This window comes from Bufo bufo, chromosome 5, assembly GCF_905171765.1.
Source record: "Bufo bufo chromosome 5, aBufBuf1.1, whole genome shotgun sequence".
Classification (NCBI taxonomy): Eukaryota; Metazoa; Chordata; class Amphibia; order Anura; family Bufonidae; genus Bufo; species Bufo bufo.
The window spans coordinates 438,119,487-438,144,000 of record NC_053393.1 but is presented as its reverse complement, the minus strand read 5'-3'; the positions used below and the strand labels follow the sequence as shown (position 1 = coordinate 438,144,000).

At 44.4% G+C, this 24,514-nt stretch overlaps 1 protein-coding gene across 1 annotated transcript in view; it reads right to left on the bottom strand.

The window, feature by feature from the left end:
* LOC121002190 (cytidine monophosphate-N-acetylneuraminic acid hydroxylase-like) overlaps nt 1-24,514 on the bottom strand; it is a 259,046-nt gene that overhangs the window by 149,362 nt on the left and 85,170 nt on the right. Inside the window, exons 8-12 of the mRNA XM_040433533.1 lie at nt 21,138-21,247; nt 15,109-15,299; nt 14,035-14,182; nt 12,265-12,346; nt 6,459-6,596 (exon numbers count right to left, since the gene is read on the bottom strand). Coding sequence (XP_040289467.1) covers nt 6,459-6,596; nt 12,265-12,346; nt 14,035-14,182; nt 15,109-15,299; nt 21,138-21,247 — 669 coding nt within the window. The remainder of the gene's footprint in view (nt 1-6,458; nt 6,597-12,264; nt 12,347-14,034; nt 14,183-15,108; nt 15,300-21,137; nt 21,248-24,514) is intronic.

Genomic DNA, 24,514 nt, shown 5'->3' with positions numbered 1-24,514 from the left:
GAGCAGCTGCTGGGGCCAAGGTGTTGACAAGGCATCCACACTCAGGGGACAATCTAGGGCCGAGAGGGAGAAAAAGTCCCTGACCTGTGTGTTTTTTCTTGTGGAAAACAGGTCGACACTTGGAGTGCCCCATTTGGAGCAAATTAGTTTGAAGACCTGTTGGTTCAGAGTCCATTCTCCTGCCCTTAGTCGGTCTCTGCTGAGGAAGTCCGCCACTTGATTTTCTTTTCCCCTCACATGGGTTGCGGACAGAGACAGTAGATTTTTCTCCGACCATCTTAGAATTTTCCCTGTCACCAAGGAAAGGGAGCGACTCCTTGTTCCTCCCTGCTTGCTCAGGTAGGCCACAGTCGTTGAATTGTCTGATAGGATTTTTACATTCTTCAGGAGGATGAAAGGGGCGAAGACTTTCAGGGCTTCCCATACTGCGGTTAGTTCTCTCAAGTTTGACAAGGCTTGTTGTAGGTAAGATTCCCATAGACCCTGCTGCAACCGTTTTTCCATGTGGGCTCCCCACCAGTGTTGGCTGGCATCCGTAGTGATGACTACCTGATTCGTCGGTTTCCATGCCACGCCTCGGGAAAGATTTGTTCGATTCATCCACCAAGATAAGGATGTTTTTACACGAGATGGGATTTTTACTCTTTTGTTTAAGGAAGTTTGTTTTTTGTCCCAGCTCTCTAAAAGAAAGGACTGGAGTGTTCTTGTATGGTGCTGGGCCCATTTTACCGACGGGATTGTTGAAGTCATAAGACCCAGGACTGTCATTATATTCCAGAAAGAGGGAAGCTTCTGTCTTCGGAAATTCTCTATGCTGGAAATCAAGGTGTCCTGTTTTTGCTCTGGAAGGAAGGAAGTCATCAGCCTTGAGTCCAGAAGAACTCCCCAAAATATCATTCTTTTTGAGGGAAGCAGACATGATTTTTCCTTGTTGATTATCCATCCTAGGTTGGTCAGGGTCTTCTGTATAATTTGAAGGTGATGAAGCAGCAGGTATTTCGATGGAGCCGCAATCAAAAAATTGTCCAGGTATGGGATGAATAAGATCCCTGCCAGATGAAAATATTTTGCCACTTCCGTCATGACTTTCGTGAACAGTCTTGGAGCGGAACTGAGGCCAAATGGAAGAACCTGGAACTGGTAGTGACATAGGGATCCTTTGAACCATACCGCCGTCCTCCAAAACTTCTGGTCTTTCTCTCGGATTGGTACATGGTAATAGGCATCTGCCAGGTCTAATGTTACCATGAAACAGTCTTTTTGAAGCAGGTTGGTCACGGATTTTATTGTCTCCATCTTGAACCTTTTGTACTCTATGTACCTGTTTAGGGCTTTCAAATTTATTATTGCTCTGAAGGAGTCGTTCGGTTTTTACCAGAAAAAAAAACAGAAAAAAAAAACGGTGAATAAAAACCTTCCTTCCGTTCTACCACTGGTACAGGAACGATGGCCCTCTTCTCCAACAGGAGCGATATTTGTAGGTCCATTGACTTTTGGTTTTCCGCTTTCAATTTTATGTTTTCCATATACCGGTCTGGAGGATAATGGTTGAGCTCCAGACTGTATCCTTTTTCTATCCCCTCTAGTACCCAGGGGCAAGCTTGAATATTCTCCCAGGCAGAGTGAAAAAACCTGAGCCTTCCCCCTCTGGCGTCATTGGGAGGATGTGCGGGTGGACTTCTCGGGGTTAAACAAGAACCCCTTTCCTTTCCCTCTGGTAGACTGCCAAGATTGTCCTGAATCCTTCTTTTTTTGGTCAAATTTACCACGTCTCTGGGGCCGAAAGGAACGTCTCTTGTAAAAAAAACTTTGATTCAGTGGGAAAGCCCTTCTTCCTATCCGATGCTTTTTCCAAGATGTCATGCAGAGCCGTGCCAAAAACTCTATCTCCTTCGCATTGCAAAGAACAGAGCTTATTTTTTGACGCTGTATAACCTGACCAGTTACGTAACCAAATAGCTCTTCGTGAAGAGTTTGATAGGGCGGCTGTTCTGGCAGATAGTCTTACTATATCTGCAGAAGCATCAGCGATAAAATTGGCATCCTGCTTCAATATAGGGATTGAAGCAAGGAAGTCCTCTCTAGGCGTGCCGGACTCAATATGCTCCTCTAGCTGTCCCAACCACAGAGACAGGGTTCTGGCGGTGTAGGTTGCCGAGATACCTGGTCTCAATATAGCGGTGGAAGATTCCCATGTCTTTTTTAGGAGACTTTCAAATTTTTTATCCATGGGATCCTGTCACGGCCTATGGTGTGCGCTGTGACACTGTTGCTTCACTTGCAGTTGCCCGCGGCAACGTATTGCTGTGTGTGCATGCGGTGGCAGTGTCTCGGCCTTCTGGTTGATTGCTTTGACATGGTTGCCACGCATGTTGTTGCCTGCAGCAACGTGTAGATTTCCATACTTGTGTGTGGACTTCCCCTTTATGTGGCTTCCTTCCTCTGTCTGGTTTTGGAGGGGTTAACTCCCTTCCTAGTGTTTGGTGAACACTGGGTTTATGTGTGTGTGGGTGTGGCTGCTTGGGCTATTTAGCCTCTGCTGGATGCCTGAAGCTGAGGGGTACTCCAGCCATGGTGTGTGCTGGAGCTATGCTCCTGGTCTTTATATTCCATCTGTCCAGTGAGGGCCACCCTTGTGGTCATAGATGTTTTTATGGTGTCTCACGTTTATTGCAGCTATGGGTGTCCTGGGTTCCTGTGTGGTGTGTGCTGTGTCCTTTTAATGTTGGTGTGGACACTAGCACTTGTGCACGGGTTCCAGTCAGTGTGTCTGTAGCAGGTAAGTGTGTTATTGGTTTCACTTACCTGCCATCTCCTTATAGCTGTATGTGTTCCCCTCTCCTTGCAGCTTGGCTGGTGGAGACTCCTGTTCGTCCGTGTTGTGGAGGAACAGGTTGTCTTACCCTGCTCCTAGTCCAGGGATTTCCTGAGGGTTAGTAGGGCCCCGAGGTTCCAGAGTATGAGCCCTCCTACCATCTGGGTTGGCTCATACGGTTAGGAGTCAGGGTCAGAATTAAGGACGCATTAGGAGGTGACCTGCTCCCTGATCCCGGCGTCCTGGCCTATCAGCTACCCGTTATCCCTTTGATACCGCACAGTGGGGGGTTTCCCCCACTCCCCGCCGTGACAGTATGACCACAAAGGCTCCTTGCTTGGCGCCTTTGGAAGAGGGCCCAGCATGTGTCGCCTGCCGTTTTCTGGCGCACATGCTTATCCTCCGGAGGGAGGGTGAAAGGGGAACCCTGTTAACAGTGCGGTTCTCTGTAACTGAGGTTGCAGTAGGTGTGAACCGTCACTTGTGTTTGGTCTCCCCTCGTCCATGTCTCAGAGGTTCTATTGCTTGTGTTGTGGTGGCTGGCTGCATTCCTTGTTGAACTGGCTTTAAGGTATGCTGGTTGGGGATGCATGCTGGCAGCAACTTGGTGCGAACCGTGTCTGAGTGTGGACGCAGTGATCAGTGCGGTCTCTCCTGGCTGTCTGGTGGCTGGCGCCCTGGTTCCTGTGTGAGGCTCCAGTGGCTGGCAGCAGTTCTGGGGAGACTCGCTTGCGCTGACACTGATTCTCTTACTTTCCCCTACACCCCCTGTCCTGTTGTTTTTTGGGTGTTCTGTTTAGTACCCTTTTTTTTTGGTGGGGGGGCTTTGAGGGGTGGGAGTGTCACGGCCTATGGTGTGCGCTGTGACACTGTTGCTTCACTTGCAGTTGCCCGCTGTAATGTGTTGCTGTGTGTGCATGCGGTGGCAGTGTCTCGGCCTTCTGGGTGATTGCTGTGACATGGTTGTCACGCATGTTGTTGGCTGCGGCAACGTGTAGATTTCCATGCTTGTGTGTGCACTTCCCCTTTATGTGGCTTCCTTCCTCTGTCTGGTGTTGGAGGGGTTAACTCCCTTCCTAGTGTTTGGTGAACACTGGGTTTATGTGTGTGGGTGTGGCTGCTTGGGCTATTTAGCCTCTGCTGGATGCCTGAAGCTGAGGGGTACTCCAGCCATGGTGTGTGCTGGAGCCATGCTACTGGTCTTTATATTCCATCTGTCCAGTGAGGGCCACCCTGCAGCTATGGTTATCCTGGGTTCCTGTGTGGTTGTGGTGTGTGCTGTGTCCTTTTAATGTTGGTGTGGACACTAGCACTTGTGCACGGGTTCCAGTCAGTGTGTCTGTGGCAGGTAAGTGTGTTATTAGTTTCACTTACCTGCCATCTCCTTATAGCTGTATGTGTTCCCCTCTCCTTGCAGCTTGGCCGGTGGAGACTCCTGTTTGTCCGTGTTGTGGAGGAACAGGTTGTCTTACCCTGCTCCTAGTCCAGAGATTTCCTGAGGGTTAGTAGGGGCCCGAGTTTCCAGAGTATGAGCCCTCCTACCATCTAGGTTGGCTCATACGGTTAGGAGTCAGGGTCAGAATTAAGGACGCATTAGGAGGTGACCTGCTCCCTGATCCCGGCGTCCTGGCCTAGCAGCTACCCGTTATCCCTTTGATACCGCACGGTGGGGGAAGGGGGGGGTTTCCCCCACTCCCCGCCGTGACAGATCCTTAAGAAGTCCCAGGTCTTCAAAGGGTAGGGCAGATTTTTTTGAAATTCTTGCTACGGGGGCATCCACTTTAGGCGTCTTATCCCAAGTGGCCGAGTCTTCTTCCCCAAACGGATATTTTCTCTTGAATATCTTAGAGGCGGATTGTCTCTTTTCAGGCTCTTTCCATTCCGTTTGGATAAAGGACTTAATATTAGCATGGACAGGAAAAACAAGTTTTTTCTTGTCTCCTAGAGCTGCGAACATCTGATCTTGTACAGATAGTGGCTCTTTCGCTTCTTCCATATTAATGGTAGCTCTGATATTTTTTAACAAGGATTCCATCTCTTCCACTGAACAAAGGGGTCAACCATAGGCGTCTTCCGAAATATCAGAGTCTGAACCGGATGACATTTCTCCTTCATCAAGGTCAGAATCTTGCTCCATAATGGGGGTGCTAGAAGTGGAAGGTCTGGGCGGTATGGAAGATAGCTTTGCTTATACCGCTGCCCCTACTTCTTCTTTAATCATCCTCCACTAGGGAAGGGGTTTCTTCTGAGACCACTTTGTCGCAACATTTCTGACAAAGATTTTTTTATGTGAGCCAGAAAGAGTTTTCTTGCAAATGCCACATTTTTTTCTGATAGTTCCTTTTTAGAAGGTTCTCTCCCGTAGGAAACACAAACGACAGCTATAGATTTATTTATCTTTTTTTTTTTTTGGAACCACCACCAGAAGAAAAAACTGGGTGCAAGTATACATAAGTGGATAGTGCATGATAAAAAAATACCCCTCATACATAGAGTAGGGAGGAGGCTTACCGGGCTAGAAGGCCTGGAGGTGTCTGTGGGCTTTCTGGGGGAGTCTCCTTCGGCTTGCATCGTCGGATGGACAGAGGAGCACTTTGGGAGCTGCAGGAGGACGCCAACAGCCCGCTCTTCCTCTTCCTTATGCAACGGCGCTCCGCCACCTCCCATGCGTCGCGCCGCCCCCTTCTGATGACGCGATAACCCACGTCACAGAGGCTCGCGCGGCAGCTATAGGAGGAATGTGGGGGCATTCCCAGGCCCAGGAATGCCCCCCTCATGCCGCACAGAGACGCCGGTTCCACCGGAACGCGGGAAACAGCCCGGAGTGACCAGCGCAGCTGGCATTTCACCAAAGGGAAGGAGGGACAAAACTGCCGGGTCCCGCAATCCTATCCCCTGTGACGGCCCTCCGGCCAGTAGGTATGCCAATCTTTGTGCCACTCACAGTTGGTATGCCCAGTTTGTACCCCCCTCACTGTAGTTATGCCCACTTTTGTGCCCCTTCACAGTAGTTTTGCCAAGATATTTGTCCCCTCACTGTAGTTATGGCCAGATATGTGCCTCCTCAGCGCGGCCCCGATTTTGGGTCCGCAGCTCCGCAAAAAGATAGAGCATGTCCTATTCTTGTCCGCGGACAAGAATAGGCATTTCAATGGGGGTGCCGGGCTGGTGTGTTGCGGACCCGCAATTTGCGGGTCCGCAACACATCACGGACGTGTGAATGCAGCCTTAATGTTCTTTTACATATAAAGATTTATCAATTATTTATCAAATCTGCCACGCCAGTTTTGTGACATAATAATATCTCAAGAGATGTTGCATGCAACTTTTTGTGCAGATTTTTGTGACATTTGGACAAATTTTGCGACATTTGGTTAGCCTCGCCACTCTGGAATGCAAAATTGATTGTAATTAGAGATTAGAACAGTGTTATGTCTCATTTAGTATGTGTCGCAAAAATGTTGCATCTCCCTAGCGTATTTTCACTGACAGTGGCTAAATCACATCTCACTTGCTCCAAATTTAATAAACCCCAGAGCCACTTTATAAATTTGGTGCAGCAAATACAAACCAAAGACAGACTTAAAACTGACACCAAAAACACAGCAAATGATAAATGCCTCCCAAAGTGTTTATATTTTACCTGTAAACTTTCCGCCACTGAATGTCATTGGAAATCCTGATGCACCTCCAGCAAAGTCACTCATCATTACAGCAACATCTGTGGGGAGTTTTCCCCCATTTGGCCTAGTACAGTCTACTGTATTAAGTATTTTATGACCTGCAGATTAAAAAGTTATTATTTATTATAAAACTCCTAACTGACAAAAGGTAGTAGAATGGATTTGTAAAGATTGGTTCACCTCATGTTCACTAAATTGCAGATGTTTCACCTGCCTCTTGACTGAAGGGGCCATATATCTGGCCCTGACAATCTGGCGCCTGTGCCGCTGCTTTGAGTAGTGGCGCATGTGCAGAGCCTCTCCTTCCCCTTCTGGAGCAGCGACTGTTCATGCGCTGCTACCTGGAAGTGTAGCGACTTATGCACAGTCGCTGCTCCAATAGCCGAAGCAGAACCTCTCTGCTTGCGCTGCTACTTGGAGCTCCAGTACAGGTGAGAGATTGTCAGGACTGGCAGAGATGTCCGGCCCTGTCAGTCAAGTGGTAGGAGGAGCGCCCTTAGCTTCGGGGACACCGGGTCGCAGGTGCAGATCTGTGCTTCATGAGGTGAACCGATTCTTACAAATCAATTTGCTCATCTCTAAAGGGAGGACAGAAAATCATAGTTGCCACCAGTGTCAAATTTGCAGGGACTGTCCCTAATTTTCTGAGATTGTACCTTCAAATTTGGGTTGTCCCAAGCTGGAAATGGGCAGGGCTTTTGCAAGCTCATCCATAAACTGGAAGTCCCGGGTAGATCTAAATGCATGCCTCGGATTTACCAGCGACAATGTTGATACGTATGAAAGTTTTTCTTTTGTTTTGTTTTTTATATATTAATTAAATGTGGACGAATAAAGAGAGCATTGAGCCAAATGTGCCAAATTCATCAACAGGGCATACATCCTGTTCATAGATTGGGCTTAGGATAAAACAATGCCAGGTTGGCAAATATGGCCCATTGAAGACGAGCGTGAGTGGAATAGGTCCGGATGTGTTCAGTGAAAAATGCACGATTTTGCAAGCAAGTTCATTTAGTTTTGCCTGTGATCGCGTTCAGTTTTTATCGCGCGGGTGCAATGTGATTTAATGATTTTAACCACCTCAGCCCCCAGTGCTTAAACACCCTGAAAGACCAGGCCACTTTTTACACTTCTGACCTACACTACTTTCACCGTTTATTGCTCGGTCATGCAACTTACCACCCAAATGAATTTTACCTCCTTTTCTTCTCACTAATAGAGCTTTCATTTGGTGGTATTTCATTGCTGCTGACATTTTTACTTTTTTTGTTATTAATCGAAATTTAACGATTTTTTTGCAAAAAAATGACATTTTTCACTTTGAGTTGTAAAATTTTGCAAAAAAAACGACATCCATATATAAATTTTGCTCTAAATTTATAGTTCTACATGTCTTTGATAAAAAAAAAATGTTTGGGTAAAAAAAAAAAATGGTTTGGGTAAAAGTTATAGCGTTTACAAACTATGGTACAAAAATGTGAATTTCCGCTTTTTGAAGCAGCTCTGACTTTCTGAGCACCTGTCATGTTTCCTGAGGTTCTACAATGGCCAGACAGTACAAACACCCCACAAATGACCCCATTTCGGAAAGTACACACCCTAAGGTATTCGCTGATGGGCATAGTGAGTTCATAGAACTTTTTATTTTTTGTCACAAGTTAGCGGAAAATGATGATTTTTTTTTATTTTATTTTTTTCTTACAAAGTCTCATATTCCACTAACTTGTGACAAAAAATAAAAACTTCCATGAACTCACTATGCCCATCACGAAATACCTTGGGGTCTCTTCTTTCCAAAATGGGGTCACTTGTGGGGTAGTTATACTGCCCTGGCATTCTAGGGGCCCAAATGTGTGGTAAGGAGTTTGAAATCAAATTCTGTAAAAAATGACCTGTGAAATCCGAAAGGTGCTCTTTGGAATATGGGCCCCTTTGCCCACCTAGGCTGCAAAAAAGTGAGAGAAATATCTTGGCAAAAGACAACTTTTCCCATTTTTTTATACAAAGTTGGCATTTGACCAAGATATTTATCTCACCCAGCATGGGTATATGTAAAAAGACACCCCAAAACACATTCCCCAACTTCTCCTGAATACAGAGATACCAGATGTGTGACACTTTTTTGCAGCCTAGGTGGGCAAAGGGGCCCATATTCCAAAGAGCACCTTTCGGATTTCACTCGTCATTTTTTACAGAATTTGATTTCAAACTCCTTACCACACATTTGGGCCCCTAGAATGCCAGGGCAGTATAACTACCCCACAAGTGACCCCATTTTCGAAAGAAGAGACCCCAAGGTATTCGCTGATGGGCATAGTGAGTTCATGGAAGTTTTTATTTTTTGTCACAAGTTAGTGGAATATGAGACTTTGTATGAAAAAAAAAAAAAAAAAAAAAAATCATCATTTTCCACTAACTTGTGACAAAAAATAAAAAATTCTAGGAACTCGCCATGCCCCTCACGGAATACCTTGGGGTGTCTTCTTTCCAAAATGGGGTCACTTGTGGGGTAGTTATACTGCCCTGACATTTTCCAGGGGCCCTAATGTGTGGTAAGTAGGTAAATGACCAGTGAAATCCGAAAGGTGCTATTTGGAATATGGGCCCCTTTGCCCACCTAGGCTGCAAAAAAGTGTCACACATCTGGTATCGCCGTATTCAGGAGACGTTGGGGAATGTGTTTTGGGGTGTCTTTTTACATATACCCATGCTGGGTGAGAGAAATATCTTGGCAAAAGACAACTTTTTCCATTTTTTTATACAAAGTTGGCATTTGACCAAGATATTTATCTCACCCAGCATGGGTATATGTAAAATGACACCCCAAAACACATTGCCCAACTTCTCCTGAGTACGGCGATACCAGATGTGTGACACTTTTTTGCAGCCTAGATGCGCAAAGGGGCCCAAATTCCTTTTAGGAGGGCATTTTTAGACATTTGGATACCAGACTTCTTCTCACGCTTTGGGGCCCCTAGAATGCCAGGGCAGTATAAATACCCCACATGTGACCCCATTTTGGAAAGAAGACACCCCAAGGTATTCAATGAGGGGCATGGCGAGTTCATAGAAATTTTTTTTTTTTGGCACAAGTTAGCGGAAATTGATATTTTTTATTTTTTTCTCACAAAGTCTCCCGTTCCGCTAACTTGGGACAAAAATTTCAATCTTTCATGGACTCAATATGCCCCTCACGGAATACCTTGGGGTGTCTTCTTTCCGAAATGGGGTCACATGTGGGGTATTTATACTGCCCTGGCATTCTAGGGCCCCTAAAGCGTGAGAAGAAGTCTGGAATATAAATGTCTAAAAAATTTTACGCATTTGGATTCCGTGAGGGGTATGGTGAGTTCATATGAGATTTAATTTTTTGTCACAAGTTAGTGGAATATGTGACTTTGTAGGAAAAAAAAAAAAATTCCGCTAACTTGGGCCAAAAAAAATGACTGAATGCAGCCTTACAGGGGGGGGGGGGGGGGGGGGGGGGGATCAATGACAGGGGGGTGATCAATGACAGGGGGGTGATCAGGGAGTCTATATGGGGTGATCACCCAACTGTCATTGATCACCCCCCTGTAAGGCTGCATTCAGACGTCCGTATGATTTTTACGGATCCGATCAGTCTATCAGTGGATCCGTAAAAATCATGCGGACATCTGAATGGAGCTTTACAGGGGGGTGATCAATGACAGGGGGGTGATCAGGGAGTCTATATGGGGTGATCACCACAGTCATTGATCACTCCCCTGTAAGGCTGCATTCAGACGTCCGTATGATTTTTACGGATCCGATCAGTCTATCAGTGGATCCGTAAAAATCATGCGGACATCTGAATGGAGCTTTACAGGGGGGTGATCAATGACAGGGGGGTAATCAATGACAGGGGGGTGATCAGGGAGTCTATATGGGGTGATCACCACAGTCATTGATCACTCCCCTGTAAGGCTCCATTCAGACGTCCGTATGATTTTTACGGATCCGATCAGTCTATCAGTGGATCCGTAAAAATCATGCGGACATCTGAATGGAGCTTTACAGGGGGGTGATCAATGACAGAGGGGTAATCAATGACAGGGGGGTGATCAGGGAGTCTATATGGGGTGATCACCACAGTCATTGATCACTCCCCTGTAAGGCTGCATTCAGACGTCCGTATGGTTTTTACGGATCCGATCAGTCTATCAGTGGATCCGTAAAAATCATGCGGACATCTGAATGGAGCTTTACAGGGGGGTGATCAATGACAGGGGGGTGATCAGGGAGTCTATATGGGGTGATCACCACAGTCATTGATCACTCCCCTGTAAGGCTGCATTCAGACGTCCGTATGATTTTTACGGATCCGATCAGTCTATCAGTGGATCCGTAAAAATCATGCGGACATCTGAATGGAGCTTTACAGGGGGGTGATCAATGACAGGGGGGTAATCAATGACAGGGGGGGTGATCAGGGAGTCTATATGGGGTGATCAGGGGTGATCAAGGGTGAATAAGGGGTTAATAAGTGACAGGGGGGGGGTGTAGTGTAGTGGTGCTTGGTGCAACATATTACTGAGCTGCCTGTGTCCTCTGGTGGTCGATCCAAACAAAGGGGACCACCAGAGGACCAGGTAGCAGGTATATTAGACGCTGTTATCAAAACAGCGTCTAATATACCTGTTAGGGGTTAAAAAAATCACATCTCCAGCCTGCCAGCGAACGATCGCCGCTGGCAGGCTGGAGATCCACTCGCTTACCTTCCGATCCTGTGAACGCGCGCGCCTGTGTGCGCGCGTTCACAGGAAATCTCGCGTCTCGCGAGAGGACGCACCGGCGCGTCCACCCAGAACAACAGGACCGCCGCAAAGACGCATTCCTGCGTACGGCGGTCCTGAGGAGGTTAAATGATTTAAAAACCTGAAGCTATACAAAAAACATCTCTTAGCAACCATCCGTGAAAAACGCATCGCATCCGTACTTGCTAGCAGATGCGATTTTTCACGCAGCTCCATTCACTTATATGGGGGCCAGCGTTGCATTAAAATCGAAGAATATAGAACATGCTGCGATATTCACGCAACGCACAAGTGATACGTAAAAACCAACGCTCATGTACACAGCCCCATTGAAATAAATGGGTTCGGATTCCGTGCGGGTGCAATGCGTTCGCATCACGCATTACACCCGTACGGAATACTCGCTCATGTGAAAGGGCCCTATAGAAAAGTTGTGAATAATGTCACAAAATCCCATGTGCAACTCTAAATCCCCACCTGCACCATTTTGAACACAAAAGACATGAATGGGGACATTTATCAAGACTGGTGCTAAGGAAAACCTTTCATTTTTTATGGCTCCTTTGGAAAATGAAATAATCCATCTGATTGCTTGCTATGGGCAATTAAACCAGCATTCCTTAGCACCAGTTTTGATAAATGTTTCTTAGTCTTAGACTAAGTGGCAGATTTATGAAAATTGCTTAAAAGAAGAACTGTCATAGCCTCCAATCAAAGCACAGCTTTCAATTTTCAAGAGCAGCTACTCTCTATTACAGATGTAGTAGAGTTAACACATGTTTTATGAGACATTGTTATCTAAACTAATAAGCAAACATCTTCAATTGCTTTTGTTTCAAGATAACACGATTAGTTTTGAAATTTGAGTTAAGAGTTTGAGTGTTAACTCTGCTACATCTGTAATTTACTATGGACAACAAAAACTGTTTTTCTTTTAGACAGTTTCAGATATCTTCCCAATTTTTATAAATAATCCCTAGCATTGATTTACCTTTATATTCTACTATGATGCATGTATCCATTTCAGGGTGAATACCATCCATCAGAATCATAAAGCGGAGATGTTCATTGACCTAAATAAAAATAAGAGTGTTTATGAAGGCATCACTGGTTTCTAATGGTTTCTAATGTAGCTATCTATCCAGTAACCTGGATTACAATATTGCATCATTATACACTGAGGTAGGGAATAACAACATGTACAACTACAGCCAAATTTCTAATCAATAAAAAATAAATCAGCCATTTTTTTATATAAGGCTGGGTAACATTACATTTTAGCCGTCCTCTGGCCTTTCGATCAGGGGTATAAGTTTGAATGTCCACAATCGGTATTGACATTTGTACCACAACTGATCCATTCACTTCAGTGAGGCAAATGGGAGTCCAAAACATTTATATTTTGACTCAGTTTGAAATGATTTTCAGCCACTTCTATGCTTTCTACCAGACAGAATAACATAGTCTACCATGCTATTCTGCCTGGCAAAAAGGATGGAAATGAACAGAAAGCTGGTCAGAGTAGAAACATGAATGGGAAATTGTACCGTTTTTGGGTATTCAAACGTATAGCCGAGAGAGAAAGTTTATCAGAGCCTAAGGCTACTTTCACACTAGCGTTTTTGCTGGATGCGGCAGGGTTCAGCAAAAACACTTCTGTTACTGATAATACAACCATCTGCATCCGTTATGAACGGATCCGGTTGTATTATCTTTAACATAGCCAATACGGATCCGTCATGAACTCCATTGAAAGTCGATGGGGGACGGATCCATTTTCTATTGTGTCAGGACGGAAAGCAAACCACAGCATGCTGCCCTTTGCTCTCCGGTATGAGAGCATTTTGGAGAATTCCGTTCAGTTACGTTTTGTCCTCATTGACAATGAATGGGGTCTAAACAAGCGTTTTTTCCAGTATTGAGACCCTATTTAAGGGTATCCATCCAGAAATATTGGAGAGAAAAGTTCTTCATTCAGGACTTTTTTCTCTGCTATACAAATTGTGATTTTCCGTTATTTAGCTCACCTTTCCAGAGGTGAAAAGGTAGTGGGATTAGTCCGATTATTTCACACAAGGAGACCTCAGGGGACAGAAGTGCATTTCAACTGGCGTCCTGACAGCTTTATTTCACAGGTTGCATTAAAACACAAAACATAAACGGAACACCTAGCCTTGTCCAGGCTCTAACTAAACAATAGGCCCCTCTCTAGGACGTGGCTGAGCTATCCTCAGTCCACCCAAAATAAGCACGCTGTCTGAACAGCAACCTGTGATACTTGCAGTTTGTAGGCTCTGGACCTTCAGGGTCCCTCAGTGAGATGTGGCTTCTCTCACTCCCAGGAAGTTCTGAGCAAGTGTGTTGTCAGCCCAGTTTTCTAGCAACTCCCCAGGTGCAGCTCATCAGGACCCAGGCTTAGTTTTTTTTTTTAACCTTTTCCTAAATAACTTTCTTCAGCATATGCTAAGAACCTGGGAGACACACATATATACCCTCAATTACTTCCCCCTGTGAGACACCACAAAATGTTCTCCACAACGGAAACCAAAAAGATCCCATTATAGCCAATGGGATCTGTTAGGTTCCGTTCATGTCAGTTATATGCCGAATCCGGCATTTCCGTTATTTTCATTCTTCTGCTCCTATAACAGAGCAGAAGAATAGAAAATAATAGCAATGATGTGAACGAGCCCTAATCAGTTTAATTATATTGTGTCTATAATATTTTCAATCATTATTTAAAAGAAACAATTTGGCTGACCTGCTGCCATATTCCAAAAGGAACAGCATTGACATTTGTTAGATTAATGCCACTCTTTTCCAAGTACCAAAAGATTGGGCGTTCAGTTTTGCCCACAAATATTGGAACATCTGGTCTTCTTTCAGAAAGCTTCTTCAATGTTGGATAACTGAGGAACAATTAGTAAAAAAAATTGTCAAATGTCAGGTCAGTGGGGTTTGCCCTCAAGGCATTATTTGTGAAACTTGGCCATCCTTTAAAAAACAACTGAAAACTTTGCTAATGGTTAACCAACAGTTGGACTCTTGTTGGACAAGGTAATGAAGGTCTACAATATATACACAGGAAGGTGTAATTAGTATGGGAGAGGAAGGTGTAATTATACTACAAGGTGTAATTATACTACAGGTGTAATTATACTACAAGGGAGACGGCATGCAGGAACACTGAAGAAGATGCAGCACTCGCATGAGTGCCTCAGCCTCTTCCACCAGCTGATTGTCAGGGATGCATGCCCTGACCCACACTAAGGCTACATTCACATGACCTTATGTGTTGGGTTTTTTTCGGTCCCAAATTGTGGATCCATAAAAATAAAAAACGGATGATGTTCCATATGGCTTCCTTTTTGTTTCGCAGATCCATTGTAACGGACAAGAATAGGATATGTTCTATTTTTTTTTGCAGGGTTACAGAACCGACATACTGATGCGGGTAGCACACGGTGTACTGTCCACATTTTTTGCGGACCCATTGAAATGAATGGGTTTTCATCCCAAAAAAAAAAGATTGGACACGCAAACAAAATACGTTTGTGTGAATGTAGCCTAATCCAGAGTATAGGTCATCAATATCCTAACACTGCAAAACCACTTTAACAATTGGTTTACAGTGAATCGGTGCTACACCATTGGCTATCCAGTGATGAGATGTTGTATCAGTATGTCACTAGAGACTGAAGGGTTGTAGGGGAGAGAAAGGATTGTGATAAATTTCATTTTAAAGGATTCATTTTACAATTTGCATCTTTCTCATGAGAACCACTCTGTTGGTAAATTTCTAGAAAATCTTTTTTTTGTATCTGAACATACATACCTTAGATGATCAGAATGCATGTGACTTATATAAATTAAATCTGCCCTGCACAATCTCTCCAACCAATCAGAAGGAGGCTCATGAAGCAGCCACCATCCTCGAGCAAAGGCTGGACCGGTCAGCCAGGGATCAAAAACCATGTATGTTTCACCAAGCTTCAACTCCATGCAGGCATGAGTGAGATAGGTAATCTATAAAAACATGACATTTGTTACTATTATTCTTTACTAAACCACCTTGTTTATAAGTGCAGTGAAATCTCTTTGAGACGACCACCTAAAAATGGTTTTCCACAGTACACTGTACATACCTAGGATATAATGGAATTTAAAATCTGTAAAAATGTGGCATAAATCAGGGGTTTGCTTCTGAAGAATTTTCACTGTATTTGCTTGTAACATAACGTGAATTCAAAAGATTTGAGAATGAGTAAGTTTACGGAGGCTAAGTGAATACATATATTTACTAAGTGTGATTAAATATATCACAAACAAATCACATACTGAATAATAAAAAGTAAATACATCACTAGCCTAAATATGCAACATGCAATATGGAGTGAGACTCCGTCGGTCATGCTATAACACATTGCTTTCTACCATGTTATAATACATGACCAACATCCCAGGCTGTAATGAGATAGGGCAAATCAATACTTTCACGTAAAAGAGACAGGATTAAAGGGGACAGAACCAATCAGTACTTAAAAATACCCTTACAATACATTGCTTTTCTTATTTCATTATAATATGCAGAAGAGGTTTCTTTATGTGATCAAATAGCCTTACAGCCTTATTGAAATTGTGAAGATTTATCAAAACTGGCGTAAAGGATATCTGGCTTAGTTGCCCATAGCAAGCAATCAGATTCCACCTTTCATCTTTCAGAGCTCTTTTGGAAAATCAAAGGTGGAATCTAATTGGTTGCTATGGCCACCTAAGCTAAGTTTTCATTTACACCAGTTTTAATATATCTCCCCCAATATGTTTTGTGCAGTAAGAAGCATAATCCTTGTATTATGTTCTTAAACCATTTACATGTTCCATAATATTAGCACAATTTTTTATAAAAGGAAAATTCTGTAATGAACTTTGCATAAATGTGCCCAATATGCTTCCAGTGTAGGTAAAAAGTCAGCAGCAATACTAGACTTAGTTCATGGACAAATGGGGTCATTTATGAAACTGGTGTAAGGTATAACTGACTCCAACTTTCATTTTTGACAGCTACGTTGGAAAATTAAAGGTGGGATCTGATTGTTTGCTATGGGCAACTAAGCCAGTTCTACTTGACACCAGTTTGATAAATGACCCCATGAGTCTTTTTCTATTGGTTCTGTAATGAAATTATACCTTTAATGTGCTTAGAGAGTCAGACCCCCACCGATCAGATACTGATGTCCTATCTTGAGGATAAGATCATTTGTATAAAACACTCAGACAACCCCTTTAAGCCTTTGAATGTACAAACCGGATTCCAAAAAAGTTGGGACACTAAACAAATTGTGAATAAAAACTGAATGCAATGATGTGGAGATGGCAAATGTCAATATTTTATTTGTAATAGAACGTAGATGACAGATCAAACGTTTAATCCGAGTAAATGTATCATTTTAAAGGAAAAATACGTTGATTCAAAATTTCACGGTGTCAACAAATCCCCAAAAAGTTGGGACAAGTAGCAAAAGGGGCTAGAAAAAGTAAATTTGAGCATAACGAAGAGCTGGAAGACCAATTAACACTAATTAGGTCAATTGGCAACATGATTGGGTATAAAAAGAGCTTCTCAGAGTGGCAGTGTCTCTCAGAAGCCAAGATGGGTAGAGGATCATCAATTCCCACAATGTTGCGCAGAAAGATAGTGGAGCAATATCAGAAAGGTGTTACCCAGCAAAAAATTGCAAAGACTTTGCATCTATCATCATCAACTGTGCATAACATCATCCGAAGATTCAGAGAATCTGGAACAATCTCTGTGCGTAAGGCCTCCTGCACACGACCGTTGTGTGCACCCGTGGCCGTTGTGCCGTTTTCCGTTTTTTTTCGTGGACCCATTGACTTTTAATGGGTCCGTGGAAAAATCGGAAAATGCACCGTTTTGCAGCCGCATCCGTGATCCGTGTTTCCTGGCCGTGAAAAAAATATGACCTGTCCTATTTTTTTCACGGCCAACGGTTCACGGACCCATTCAAGTCAATGGGGCCGTGAAAGAACACGGATACACACAAGATTGGCATCCGTGTCCGTGATCAGTGGCCGTAGATTACTTTTTATACAGACGGATCCGAAGATCCGTCTGCATAAAAGCTTTTTCATAGCTGAGTTTTCACTTTGTGAAAACTCAGAACCAGCAGTATATTCTAACACAGAGGCGTCCCCATGGTGATGGGGACGCTTCAGGTTAGAATATACTAAAAGAACTGTGTACATGACTGCCCCCTGCTGCCTAGCAGGTGCTGCCAGGCAGCAGGGGGTAGCCCCCCCCTGTAGTTAACACATTGGTGGCCAGTGCGGCCGCCCCCCCCTCCCTCCCTTGTAGTTAACTCATTGGTGGCCAGTGGGCCCCCCCCTGTAGTTAACACATTGGTGGCCAGTGCGGCCGGCCCCCCCCTCCCCTGTAGTTAACTTGTTGGTGGCCAGTGGGCCCCCCCTCCCTCCCCTGTAGTTAACTCGTTGGTGGCCAGTGCGGCCGGCCCCCCTCCCCTGTAGTTAACTCGTTGGTGGCCAGTGCGGCCGGCCCCCCTCCCTCCCCTGTAGTTAACTCGTTGGTGGCCAGTGGGCCCCCCTCCCTCCCCTGTAGTTAACTCGTTGGTGGTAAGTGGGCCCTCTCCCCTCCCTCCCCCTCCTAATTAAAATCTCCCCCCCTATCATTGGTCGCAGCGGAGAGATCGGAGTCCCAGTTTAATCGCTAGGGCTCCGATCGGTAACCATGGCAACCAGGACGCTACTGCTGTCCCGGTTGCCATGGTTACTTAGCAATTTGTAGCAGCATTATACTTACCTGCGAGCTGCGATCTCTGCGTCCGGCCGGGAGCTCCTCCTACTGGTAAGTGACAGGTCATGTCACTTACCAGTAGGAGGAGCTCCCGGCCGGACGCAGAGACCATGGCAACCGGGACAGCAGTAGCGTCCTATTTGCCATGGTTACCGATCGGAGCCCCAGCGATTAAACTGGGACTCCGATCGGTACTCTCCGCTGCCACCAATGATAGGGGGGGAGATTTTAATTAGGAGGGGGAGGGAGGGGAGAGGGCCCACTGGCCACCAACGAGTTAACTACAGGGGAGGGAGGGGGGCCCACTGGCCACCAACGAGTTAACTACAGGGGAGGGAGGGGGGGCCACTGGCCACCAATGAGTTAACTACAGGGGAGGGAGGGGGGCCCACTGGCCACCAACGAGTTAACTACAGGGGAGGGAGGGGGGCCCACTGGCCACCAACGAGTTAACTAAAGGGGAGGGAGGGGGGGCCACTGGCCACCAACGAGTTAACTACAGGGGAGGGAGGGGGGGCCCACTGGCCACCAATGAGTTAACTACAGGGGAGGGGGGGGCGGCCGCACTGGCCACCAATGTGTTAACTACAGGGGGGGGGTGGCTGCCTGGCAGCACCTGCACAGTTCTTTTAGTATATTCTAACCTGAAGCGTCCCCATCACCATGGGAACGCCTCTGTGTTAGAATATACTGTCGGATTTGAGTTTCACGATGTAACTCAAATCCGACGGTATATTCTAACATAGAGGCGTTCCCATGGTGATGGGGACGCTTCAAGTTAAAATATACCATCGGATTGGAGAAAACTCCGATCCTATGGTATATTAACTCCTGGCTTTACATTGAAAGTCAATGGGGGACGGATCCGTTTGAAATTGCACCATATTGTGTCAACGTCAAACGGATCCGTCCCCATTGACTTGCATTGTAATTCAGGACGGATCCGTAAAAAACGACGTTTTTGCGGACCGCAAAAAAATACGGTCGTGTGCAGGAGGCCTAAGGGTCAAGGCCGTAAAACCATACTGGATGCCCGTGATCTCCGGGCCCTTAAACTACACTGCACCACAAACAGGAATGCTACTGTAAAGGAAATCACAGAATGGGCTCAGGAATACTTCCAGAAACCATTGTCAGTGAACACAATCCACCGTGCCATCCGCCGTTGCCAGCTGAAACTCTACAGTGCAAAGAAGAAGCCATTTCTAAGCAAGATCCACAAGCTCAGGCGTTTTCACTGGGCCAGGGATCATTTAAAATGGAGTGTGGCAAAATAGAAGTTCTGTGGTCAGACGAGTCACGATTCGAAGTTCTTTTTGGAAATCTGGGACGCCATGTCATCCGGACCAAAGAGGACAAGGACAACCCAAGTTGTTATCAACGCTCAGTTCAGAAGCCTGCATCTCTGATGGTATGGGGTTGCATGAGTGCGTGTGCCATGGGCAGCTTGCATGTCTGGAAAGGCACCATCAATGCAGAAAAATATATTCAGGTTCTAGAACAACATATGCTCCCATCCAGACGTCATCTCTTTCAGGGAAGACCCTGCATTTTTCAACAAGATAATGCCAGATCACATTCTGCATCAATCACAACATCATGGCTGCGTAGGAGAAGGATCCGGGTACTGAAATGGCCAGTCTGCAGTCCAGATCTTTCACCTATAGAGAACATTTGGCGCATCATAAAGAGGAAGGTGCAACAAAGAAGGCCCAAGACGATTGAACAGTTAGAGGCCTGTATTAGACAAGAATGGGAGAGCATTCCTATTTCTAAACTTGAGAAACTGGTCTCCTCGGTCCCCAGACGTCTGTTGAGTGTTGTAAGAAGAAGGGGAGATGCCACACAGTGGTGAAAATGGCCTTGTCCCAACTTTTTGGGGATTTGTTGACACCATGAAATTCTGATTCAACATATTTTTCCCTTAAAATGGTACATTTTCTCAGTTTAAACTTTTGTTCCGTGATTTATGTTCTATTCTGAATAAAATATTAGAAGTTGGCACCTCCACATCATTGCATTCAGTTTTTATTCACGATTTGTATAGTGTCCCAACTTTTTTGGAATCTGGTTTGTATAACATAAATTCATGTCAGCAAATAGAGGACTTGAAAATGGTAAATAATTGAAACTTAAAGTAAAACATTTATTAAGACTGGCGTTTACATACCATTAATCTATCCCCCACTGACATTAAATATGCTACAATTATTAAAAGGCACAAGCCTCGTAATAACTAGGGTACATCTATGCAGGTCTGTTCCAGGAAACTGGTGTAGATTTCAGGTATAATTTTCTTGGTGTAGATTTTAATACTCCACCTACTTTTTTGAAAAGTGGCAAGAAGGGCGCAAAACCTCCCAAAAGTGGCAACGTTTTGTATGTGAGGGCATGTGCTAAATGTTATGACTTTTTGAGACCAGTTTTTGTAGCATACAGTAGTTGATAAAAGTCCCCCTAAACATAGAAACATTTGCATACATTAATATTGTACAATACATAAAAAAAAGTCAAAGTAAGCAAATATCTCATCAAATATGTGGACAAATTAATTCCTTAATTCCATATTAATCTCATGCATGAGCACTTTCACCCCTTTAATACTTTATTCCTTTACTCTTTGGCCAGATTAGAATCACAAATTGTCACAACTTCAGCATTGCAAAAAATCTGACAGTGCTGATTTTCTTTTGCAATTTTGGGGTCATGGTTGTGACAACTTGCCGCTTTGGTTGCATGATGCTTGTTGCGGCCAAAGTCACCATGTAGCCTGTAAATCCTGTAGCCGGTGTAAATTATGTGTTGTTTTTCACTTCGGTTCAACAAGAATTGATTTGGAAAGTAAATCAGTGGTTCTCTGGATACCAATATCCAAACCTTTTTCTAGAAAGTATGCTAGAAAAGTGATTAAAGCCCTAGATTTTTCATGAATGTTCTTCCGACACGTGACAAATTCTGTGGAAAAGCTAATGTTGGAGCAGTGTGGGCATGTCATGTGTATGTGACATCTCATACTGTATACCATGACACCTTACCTGAAGTTCTCCAATTTCTAAATCCTTTGGAATTTGAGGGTCAGTATCCCAGGGATTTGGTGGATTTAATTCAACAAGTGATATGCCATCGTCTTCACCCTTTTCAATGACTGAACAATAACAAGGAAATATGGTGTAATTATATAAATAGTTCCATATAGTTATGCATCGGGGTGATTTATTGACATCTTGTGCAATGCATAACAAGCCATGTTAAAGGGCTTATCTCATGAATTATGTAAAAATGGAAATCATAATAATCTAGTACTTGACAACGTCTTTCTAACAAAGCTGATAGAAGCAGCCCTGTGCCTCAAATGGACCCATAGATCTCCCCACTCATTGCTGTAGTTGCTCTGCTAGATTTATTTCAAGCTGTCAGCTTAATGTGTGTGTGTCTTTTCTCAGGGGTGTGTCATTTCTGCTGCAACTGGTGACAGTTGATGGATGGAATGTGCTGCCTTCTCAGTGAGGACAGAGAAATGAGAAAAAAAGCTGCAGGTTGTGCTATACAGATTGTTATCATTAAATAACTCATAGCTATATTACATTTTTAATTGCATGCAATTACAAAAGTGTTTTGATCCAGGTGCTGGTTTGAAAACTGTAGAATATTTTTTGTGGGACAATCCCTTTAAGGTAGGCAATGAAAGCAATACAGGGAATAGACAGACTACAAAACCCAGTGAGATGATCAGATTTATGTCGTTTAGAAAAAAAACGGCCTGCTGGAGCACCGGGGAGCACAGATAGCATTACTACTGTGATGGGACATAATTGTTATGGGGCGCAGTGAGGCCATAACTACTCTGAAGGAGCACAGAGACAGCATAACTACCCTGAAGGGGCACAGAGAGGACATAACTTCTCTGAAGGGTCACAGAGAGGGCATAACTACTGTGAAGGGGATAAACAGGGCATTACCACTGCGAAGGGGGCACAGATAGGACATTACTACTATGAAAGGGGCACATAGAAGGCATAACTACTGTGAGGGGGGGCACAATCAGGGCATAACTACTGTGAAGGGGGCACAATGAAGGGATAAGTACTTTAAGGAGGGCACAATGTGAAGGTTTTACAATGTGGACATAACTACCATGAGGGGGAACAATATGGGCATAACTACCGTGTGGGGGCACAATGTGGATTTTGTTAGGGGGCAAATATATGGACTATACTGTGAAGGTTGTACAATGAGGGCAATGGTACTGTGCGGTGGTACAATTTTTAAAGAATTTGGGGGTGCCAAAGAATGGACCCGCCCCGAGTGCCAAACAACAGCCACTGCTGATATACGTCACTTTTTAAGCAAAACATATCTTTTTTCCTTTATTTTTTATGAATTTTTCCTCTTCATAGCTGACCGCTGTATCCTGACGGGTCATGGTTGTCCATCGGGTCCCCGCGCTGCTGTGACGGGGACCCGATGGCTTGGTCGGCAGCCCGATGCCTTCTTTGGGCATCGTGGCTGCCATCCCTGTGAGCCTACGAGATCCAGCCTGTGAGATCCACAGGAAGCAGGTTGTAAGTAAGTGTATTACGTACATTGAGTAATACACTTACTGCCAATGCATTACAATACAGAAGTATTGTAATGCATTGTAAATGGGATCAGACCCCCAAAAGTTGCAGTCCCAGAGTGGGACAAAAAAATAAGTAAAAAAAAAAAAAGAACGTTTTACAAAAAAATTAAAAGTTTCAAGTAAAAAATAAGTAAAGCATCCTTTTCCCAAAATAAAGTTCAATTTTTTTTTAAAACATAGGGAAAAAGTCGTATGTACCCCAAAATGGTACCAATGAAAACATCACCTCATCTCGCATAAAATGAACCCCCACATAAGACAGTCATTAAAAAAATAAAAACCAATAGCACCCGTAAACCTATCCATCAAAATATATGCTGCAAAAGCCATCTGGCTCTCCTTCCATTCCGTTCTGAATTGTGCCATGTGTCCCCACAGCAGTTTACCAACACATATGGGGTGTTGCCGTATTCAGGAGAAACTGGGTAACGAATTATGGGGTGCTTTTTCTCCTGTTACCCCTTGTGAAAATGAAAAATTTGGGGCTAACGAAAGGAAACTTTCCATTTTCACAGCCAAGTGTTTCCAAATTCTGTAAAACACTCAGGGGTTCAAAATGCTCAATCCCCCTTAATACATTCTTTAAGGGGTGTAGTTTCCAAAATGGGGTCACTTTTTAGGGTTTCCACTGTAGTGCAAACAGCACATGTGGTTTATGATCGTCACCACCCTGTGTAGCTGGTAACTATGTTACCTAATATGTGCACCTGGACCTAGTGTTCTAGCCTCTTTCAGCAGCAGACAGACAAACATTCAGACATGCTGCACACTGTTAGTATCAAGCGTGCAGCACACAGAGACAAAGCCTGCAGCACTGGGATGGCCGTAACACGGCCACTCAATGTGCCTGTTTATGTAGACCTATTCCCGCCCCCTCTGGGCTGTGTCGGCAATGCGGGATCCAATCAGCTTCAGGGGAGTGTCAGGTCAGACACTCCCCTGTCCCACCTCTTCATCGCTGGAGCACCAGAGGGTAAGTGATATATGAAGTGACTACAGGCGGCTCAAAAGACTCATACAGTGACTGTATAACCCCCCATACCAAGCCAAGGAATTAACTAGGGGTGTCATCTAAGCAGTTAACTAAATTATCATCAGCTCGCTCACAGTGCAGATCGTACACGTACGGATCAATTGTGCTATCTATTGTGCTCAATGCACGCACTGCAAGTACCATCAGATGCAATATACAGGGTGGGCTATTTATATGGATACACCTTAATAAAATGGGAATGGTTGGTGATATTAACTTCCTGTTTGTGGCACATTAGTATATGTGAAGGGGGAAACTTTTCAAGATGGGTGGTGACCATGGCAGCCATTTTGAAGTCGGCCATTTTGAATCCAACTTTTGTTTTTTCAATAGGAAGAGGGTCATGTGACACATCAAACATATTGGGAATTTCACACGAAAAACAATGGTGTGCTTGGTTTTAACGTAACTTTATTCTTTCATGAGTTATTTACAAGTTTCTCTTTGTTTACAGCCATTGACATGTCGCCAAGGTTAACACGTGAGGAGCGGATAGAAATTGTGTTGATGTCTGGTGAACGCAGTAACCGGGTCATTGCAGCAGATTTCAATGCAAGACACCCTACGAGACCACCCATCTCTCATGCTACAGTTAGCAAACTGCTTGCTAAGTTTCGTGAAACTGGTTCAGTGTTGGATTTGCCAAAATGTGGACGCATGAAATCTGTTTCTAATGAAGAAACATCAGTGGCTGTCCTAGCTTCATTCAGCAAGAGCCCACAGCGTAGCACTCGCCGCATGTCACTGGAGAGTGGCAT